Source organism: Pollicipes pollicipes, unplaced genomic scaffold (genome assembly GCF_011947565.3).
Source record: "Pollicipes pollicipes isolate AB1234 unplaced genomic scaffold, Ppol_2.1 Scaffold_7231;HRSCAF=8579_pilon_pilon_pilon, whole genome shotgun sequence".
In the NCBI taxonomy this organism is placed as follows: Eukaryota; Metazoa; Arthropoda; class Thecostraca; order Pollicipedomorpha; family Pollicipedidae; genus Pollicipes; species Pollicipes pollicipes.
In genome coordinates, this window is record NW_023597034.1 from 21,737,944 (window position 1) to 21,746,285 (window position 8,342).

At 51.1% G+C, this 8,342-nt stretch overlaps 1 protein-coding gene across 1 annotated transcript in view; it reads right to left on the minus strand.

Moving 5' to 3' along the window:
- Positions 1-2,921, minus strand: part of LOC119109839 (adhesion G protein-coupled receptor L3) — a 42,123-nt gene extending 39,202 nt beyond the window's left edge. The window contains exons 1-2 of the mRNA XM_037233592.1: positions 1,880-2,921; positions 652-786 (exon numbers count right to left, since the gene is read on the minus strand). Coding sequence (XP_037089487.1) covers positions 652-786; positions 1,880-2,678 — 934 coding nt within the window. The 5' untranslated portion in view covers positions 2,679-2,921. The remainder of the gene's footprint in view (positions 1-651; positions 787-1,879) is intronic.
- Between the last annotated feature and the right edge of the window lie 5,421 nt (positions 2,922-8,342).

Sequence of the window (8,342 nt, forward strand, 5' to 3'; positions counted from 1 at the left end):
TGACCCTTACCCGTGCCATCTGTGCTGTGTGTCTGGCTAAAGGCAGAAAGATGTGGATATACAAAGATATGCGCGGAACGGTATAGTGTGGAGCTACAGAAATCAATAAGTGGTTCCCGCTCGGTTCGCTGCGTGCAGAGGCGACGTCCTTGGCGCCGGTAAGGACCGTCACCAACGGTGTAACGCTGGTTCATGTCCCAACATTATGAAGTAAGGCTCAATAGAATTTTCAAGCTGTTTAGCAGTCAAAGCGAAGCCGAACACATGACTCGTGCAAACGTGTGGTACTGGGCCTGTATGCCTATATATATATATATATATATATATATATATATATATATATATATATATATGCAGAGAGAGATATATATGCATATATATATATATATATATATATATATATATATATATATATATGCAGAGAGAGAGAGAGAGAGAGAGAGAGAGAGAGAGAGAGAGAGAGAGAGAGAGAGAGAGAGAGAGAGAGAGAGAGAGAGAGACAGGCATGCCGGCCCGGTACTGCGCACCGAACTGGCACTCCATGCCGGCCCGGTACCGTACACCGAACTGGCACTCCATGCCGGCCCGGTACTGCGCACCGAACTGGCACTCCATGCCGGCCCGGTACCGGTCGGCACGCGCGTTGCTTACCTTGCGCGCAGTTCGGAAGGAAGTTATTGTAGATGGCGGCTAGTTCTGCCTCCGTGTCGACTGCCCACACCCGCCAGTCGGTGCCGCGCGCTTGACATTTGCTTTTGGCGTCCGGGTAGCTGTCATGGTTCGTTCCTGACAAGCAAAGACAAACAGTGGTACAGTGACAAACAGTGGTACTCTCTGGGACCCAGCGCGTATCTAGCCTAGTCAGTCTCGGACAAGACGATTCACATCAGTGACCATGCCAGGTCGCTTAACTGGCAGTCAAATGGGTCGCAAATAGAGGGCCAAATGTACACTTGAGATTCAAATGTACCCCATCCAACCCCCACCCCTAACCCCACTGCCATCTTATCCCCACCCCCACCCCACCCTCTCTCTCTCTCTCTCTCTCTCTCTCTCTCTCTCTCTCTCTCTCTCTCTCTCTCTCTCTCTCTCTCTCTCTCTCTCTCTCTCTCTCTCTCTCTCTCTCTCTCTCTCTCTCTCTCTCTCCCTCCCTCTCTCTCTCTTTGGTGCGGTGCCGCAGCCCCAGATGTAGGGCGTGCTGCTCTCATGCCCCAGGAGTTTCGTTGCTTAAGTTCGAATACGGACACAGCTTGAGCACGGAACCGAAGTTCGTTCGGGGCGAAAGTTTGCGGATTGGACAAAAGTTCGTATCTAGCCAGCAAGGCTGAGAAGTTCGTATCTGACCAGCACGGCTGAGAAGTTCGTATCTGGCCAGCGCGGCTGAGAAGGGAGCCGGTCAAATCACACCTGCTGCCATTTGCCGGGGAAGCTGCCATAGGCCATCGTAATCAGGGGAAATAGCGAATGCTTAAAGCGATCCGAACCCGCTCCAACAAGGGCTGGCGAATCGGAATGTAGACCCACTAACCCATCGAGCTATCTGGATGGAAGAAGTAAGCCCTTGAACGATACAAATCACGACCGCGTGATACAGGAATGTGATAATACTCTAGTATATCACATAAGAATGTGATATTACTCGAGTAAGCTGCGTGATGGTCAACCAATGAGATACGCATACGGCAATATAGGAGGAGTGTTGTTATTGAGCTAAACCAGAGCAGATCGATCATCTAAATCGAGATCGTCATCAGCGAGAGACGTTTGTGTGTTTTCAGATTGCCAGGCCGTCAGGCCCCAGCTGCCGAAGAGCCGCGGTCGGCAGGGCTGACTGCTCGCAACTGGGGATCATCCCCGGCCGCTGCCGCTCACAACGCACCGGGAATGCTGCTCAGGGGTATGGACACGTAGCACGAGTCGTTAATAAGTGTGCCCAGTCCCGAGCAGCGATCGGGTGTGCCGCAGTGCTGGCCGAGCGTCGAGCGCTGGGTAGTGACGCGCGCGGCCGGCGTCGAGGCCGGCCCGTCCTGCTGCGTCTGGTACACGCTGAACGCCTCGCCCGGGCCGCCGCACGTCATGTCCATCTCCTCCTGGCCGCGCCAGCACCGCGCGGAGCACCGCGCTGCCGGCAGCGTCGCGCCAAAGCCGTCCTCGCTGCCACAGCTGCAGTTGTAGAACGTGTCGCTCCCTGACGACAGTAGACCCAGAGCGATGAAGCTGAGGTGGCTAGAGGCGCAGTTGTGCACGCATTGATCCAGCATGGCCGGTTGGGTGGAGACGGGCCCGGCGGCGCAGCGGACGAACGTCAGGCGCACTGATCCGACGATCACGTCCGTCGGCGGCATCGCCACGCCGACGTCCGGCCCCGGAAGGGAGAAGAAGCGCAGCATCTCGCGGCCGGACGGCGCCGGGCCATCGCAGCGGGACGTCAGATTGGCCGCCGCTGCCGGCTGATTCAGGCAGAAGCACCAACTGGCGCTGACTGCGGCCAGCAGCGCTGCTTGCTGGCCGCAGCGAGCGGCGCAGTTGTCGCTGTCGCCGAAGGCGCTGAAGGCGGCGCGCGGCAACAGCTCATCCACAGCGACGTCCCGGCACCCCAGCAGACGCGGCTGGGCTGTCGCCGGCTGCACGTGCTCCAGCACCAGCAGCAGCAGCAGTAGCGGCGGCAGAAGTCTCATGGGGACGGCGCAGCGCGGACGGCCGGTATCATGCCCCTACCGCCAGGGGCCGGGTTAGCTCGGGTGCGCCACAGACTGAGCTCGCCAAACAACGCTGCCAGGCCTCGGTGTGGGTTGTGAAACGTCCAGTACAAGTATTGGTCACAACCTCGCGATGCAACCGTAGCGCGCCGATTAGATGAGCAACACAATCACGGAACTGCCCTTCACGAAGCCACCCACACACGCAGCCACCAACGCAAGCAACTGGACCACAGCCGTACTGGTGCAGGTCTCACCCGCTTCGGCCACCGATCAGCCATATCTTATCAGACCAGCTGCCGCCATATAGAGCTTATCTGACGGGAGCTATAGCACCGCCTGAACATAGAGCCTGCATGTGCGACACATCACACAGAGGCTGATGTAATCGCTATTCTGATGGAAACAGAATGGCTATTTGTACATTTAATTTGCGTCAAAGGCTCGTTAAAGATACATAGGACGGGTGACATCTCCCCCCCCCCCTGATTCATACTGCAACACAAAACAAAGGCTTGTCAGAAGCATGGAATGCTTTCGATAAGCTTTTTATCACTGTTGAGTAACAATTTATGAAGGTTTTACGTTCGAGAGTCAGATCAAGGACGGCGTTGGCATTTGGCTCATACTTATGTTGAGTTACTACTGTTATGCTGAGCATCTGCCCAATGGGCGCGCGTGTCTGCCACAGCCATATCCGGAAGCATCCGAGCCAAAACCTAAACTCACACTGACCCATTATAATAATCATGGGTTGAAAGCTTGAGTTAACATTGTATAGTGAGCTGACTTGATTGTTGAGTTGACGATCATCAATACGCGACGGAGTGCTGGTTAAACAAAGCTGTAATGCTAAGCAGCGCAATGTTCGCAATTTTTCGGGCTGTGCTCATCTTCAATAATGGATGAGTCAATGTAATCGCTGTTAAGGATTTTATTAAATACATTCCTATGGATGAGTATTGCTCAAAGTATTGAGCACCGACAATATAATCGCAATGTAGCGCTACAACGTTGTTTAACCAGCTTCTTCTGGCATATTGGTGGTCGTTAACTCAACATCAAAACATTCAACTCACAATGTAGAAAAACTAAGACCTGGAGGCCCTCCTTTCTTTTATCAAGGTCAACATAACTTTCAGGTCAAGAGGCGTATGCGCATTGGGCGTGAGACAGCCCCCGCGTAGAACACTTTCTTTTCATTTATTTGCGCACTGCATTTTGCTTTTTTATCCTGGGGCTTATGAGAGGTGTGATGTCCTCAGCACATCAATCCAACTTTCCTCTTGGTGACAGACGTCTATATTCAGCTGATAATTGGGACTTAGGGTAAGTGGTATTTGGCTGGTGTCAACTTTTTCATGTCAACACCAATCCCCTAGTCAGCGTAGATGGCCATCCTCCAATGGAAGTGAGATGTGTAGTTTATTGTCCGCTGAATGTGCGGTGGTGTTATTTCACCTCACATCGGTGAGTTCATTGGAAAGACTGAAAACTAATATTACTAGAATAAGCATCGCCCACATTTACCGAACGAGATTTCCAGTGATGCTGCCTAAGACGTTAACACACGTCATTTAAGTGTTTGTTTGTTTGTGTTTTTTCGTTTGAGGTTTCCAGGCCATCATCTTTGGGCCAAATAAAGTATAAGGTCAAACTTCGTATTGGTCCCAAAGTGCCCCCAGACATATTCACGCAACTGCCGTGAACTTAGATACCTGCTCTACACAAACGTTCAAATGGTCTTCATTCAAGGCCAGTGACTTTGACATTTAAAAGACCAAGGTGGCCAAAAAAACAACGAAATTGCTGTCGTTTTTTGGTTTATTTGGGCCTTAGGGATTACACTAGGCGGTATGTTTTCAAAAACAAAGTGCTGGCCTGATTCATTTTAGGTCAGTTACCTAACCTGACCTTTGGAAAGTCCATGAAACATGTCTGTTACGTTCCCTGCCATGAATAAATTCGTAATGAGCACTATACACTACCCCATCATGCAAACACTCCAAAACAAGCAGGTTAGTTTTGACCTCGGTTTGGCCTCCACACCTGACCATAGGTCAATGTTACTTGCTTTAATTCTAAATCTAGTCAGTATATTACCTTAGAAACTGTCTCAGAGATGCATGGCTTTGTCTAACACTTCGCTGTCACATGAAATTGAACGATTCACTAGAAATGACCTTCGCTGACAGGCAATACCTGACTTTGACCTGCCACAGGTCAGCGAACTTGCAAAGCACGTATGGTTGTTTTATATCAAGACATTCGCTGTTTAATTGCAGAAAATTATGCAAAGTCTGGCGCGGCTACGTCGCGCCTTCGAAATCATGCTGGAAATACCTTCGGAGCAGGGGTCAAATTCACCCCACCACCGCCCGAGCGCCTGTTAACATACCATGATACTTTTGGTTATCATTCTTTGCATACGCATGCCCCGAACAAGTGACACGGGTTACGCAAAGTACTTACTTCATCTGCTGTCTACGACGCATTAACTGTGTAGCTTTAGAATTCAGCTAGCATTCATGCAAAAGCATCCCAACTGATCGCAGTTCAACCGCCGTGTTAATGACGGAACTTCTCGCCCCAATAGACATTTGAAAATGGGGACCGGACGGGCAGCCAAAGTGAAGTAGCCAATAGTGCCCGTTTAGGACGGCGCCAAATTCAGCGTCTGCTGGAAAGGTACCAAACGTGACCCTGATGCGGCAACCAGTCCGTATGGGAGGTCAGTGGCCCTCGTGCGGCTTTCCGGTGACAAGCGGTGGTTTGCCAATTCCCCCTTGTCCGGTGACCCTTACTTGCCTGCTTAAGCTGCCGGACCAAGCCTGTTTAGTGGTGGGTACGCATGTGGCCCGAACGTGGCAGTTCAAGCCCACAGACGGCGCCTCAGCGAAATGTTGACTGAGGAAAGGTGGATCATCAGTGGATTAGAAACGGTTCACCAGGTAATTATCATAGTCTCAAGTCATAGCCAGGGGCACGTGAACCGCAAATGGTCGCGCCAACCGAAAGTGGAAAATGAAATCGCACACGACTGTACGGCGGCGGCCGGGAAATGTAAATCAGGGGTCCAATGGAAATCTCGCATTGGCCGACGTCGCTCTTTTGTTCAAATCACCCCTTGACAGCGCAGAACCAGCGGCTGCCGACCAGCACGTAGAGTGATGACCATAATACGGTGGTCGAGAAAATCCTTACAATCAAACTGGATTATTGTAACGTTGTGCAATCGACAACACTGACACAGGGCTATCAGCTATCGCTATAACACGTTGGTAAAATTTTGGTTTCAACTTGTTTGATTTAACCCCCGACAGCGTGCCTGTCGCACAGTGCCGGCGGGCCGGCTGGAGCGGGAATTTGCGAAGATGCGGCGTCCAATTTGAAAAAAAAACTCTTGTCCGCGGAAGGTGTAACCTTGCGCAAACGATGCCAGTGAGGGACCGCCATCTGCCGGCAAGGGAAATCTCACATCGGAAGGTATAATGTTCTTTGTTCAAACCATCCCTTTACAGGGCACAGGTAACGGCGGTTGACCTACACAGAGAGTGATGGTCATAATGCGGCAGCTTGGAAAACATAACTACAACCAAACTTAAGAATTGCGATAGTGTGGATTCTGTAGCACTGATATATCAGTTGCCAGTACAACACACTCGTCAGATTTTTGTTAAAATTTTTCACGGCCGAACTCGCACTCGCACCCCTCCTCCCTCCCAAAAGTTTATCACTGAATGCTTGGGGCAGGCTGGAGTGGCGATTTGTACATTTACGGCGTCCGAAGTGAGGATCATGCGCAGTCGAAAAATATATCGAGTTGGCGCACGGACCCGAAAATATTTAGTTTGTCAAGGGAAAGCGCTAAAATTGGACTAGCTTACCTATGAACCCCCTCATCAAATATATGCGGTAGGTACATGTCACCATGGTGTAAACGAGTGTATAGGAATGTAAACCAGGGCGTAAACGTTCATTTCACATGCACTTCATGGGCTTGACCCAGCTGGTTGACGCTTTAGGTCAGAGTTTGTGTGAACTTTCGCAAGGTTTCTGAGATCACTTGCACCAGGATATCTATATAAAAATCGGAGATGCAGGTGTTGTAACTTACAGCTACTTAACGCTGCTCCAGTTGACAACTATGGACCTTTTGTCACCTATACTTGGATATAGCTGTATTTTTACAACATAACGTCAGATCAGGTCAAGCACGGTCGCGCAATTTTATCCTTGAACTGTTTGCGTTTTGGGGCTTGCAATTGCTCAGGATTGGTCGCAGCGAGATTCTACTGGCTCAGCAGTTTGGCGTCCTATTTCGAATTGGTCCACGTTCCGATGGCATGAAAAAAAAACGCTGCTGGTGGAAATATGGCGCAAAATGGCTGAAACCTGGCACCAGTGTCCACATTAAGTAGTACTGCTTGTGTAGGTTCTGACCCACCAACGGGTGATGGTCAATGCGTCTCTCTTCCGATTCTGGCCCACCGACGAATGGTGGTCAATGCGGCTCTCTTCCGATTCTGGCCCACCAACGGATGGTGGTCAATGCGGCTCTCTTCCGATTCTGGCCCACCAACGGATGGCGGTCAATGCGGCTCTCTTCCGATTCTCTCTTCCGACTCTGACCCACCAACGGATAGTGGCCAATGCGGCTCTCTTCCGATTCTGGCCCACCAACGGATGGTGGTCAGTGCGGCCCCCTTCCGATTCACCCAGCCGTTGCGGGACAGGTTCGAGTCTGTGATCGCAGTTTGTGCCTGAATGGGGTGACCTGCGGCCGGTGATGGCGGTTGCGTTTCAGCTCTTGTGACATGTTAAGAAGCAGGACGGACCATGCCAAGCATGGCAGCCGGTAGAGTCTCCACCCCCGGAATTCAATTATCCGTTGGTGGATGAAGACCTATGCAACCGCCATTACTTGTGGAGTTTGTGGAGCGTTCTCCCATGCAATCGAAAGGCGGCTTAATTGGTAACAGTATGCCAAACTGTGAAACGTGCAGAACCTCGCAGTAACAAATCCTTAGGCTTAGCAACTGCAAACCCAAAAGTAAGCGGTCAACGCTAACATTTCGTAGCGTTTGTGACCTGCTGGCTGACCTGATGTCATCAGCACCGGAACAGAAGGCAGCACTGTTTTGTGAGCAGTCGTTGTGCTGTATGTCCGAGGGCAAATATGAAAATTGGAGTAAGTTTTATCAGTTGGCCAAATGGCTTGGCCGCAAAACTCGGAGAGTTTTGAGAGTACGAGAATCAGTGGCGGCGTATCCGGCGGGGGAGGGGAGCAGTGGAGGAAAACTGCCTCCCCATCTTTTGAGGCTTGAGGTGGCCCAGAAGAGACCCCCAAGTGCGTGGTAGTACTTGTTTATTGTGTCACCAAAGCAGGCGTAGAGGGCTCATGTCTGGTCCGGCAAGGGCCCATCCCAAGCTCAGAAAGAAATGGTTTCATGTCCGCAAAGGGCCCGTCTTAGGCTGGAAATGGCTCATTTCAAGACGGAAAATACTCATGTCACTTCCAGGCACAGTCCCTTCCTGGTCTGGAAAGGGCTCATCGTAAGCTCAAAGAGGGCCCACCTACGGTTGGTGAAAGGGCCCATCGTAAGGTTAGAGAAGGCCCTCTCATGTCTGGAAAGAATTCAT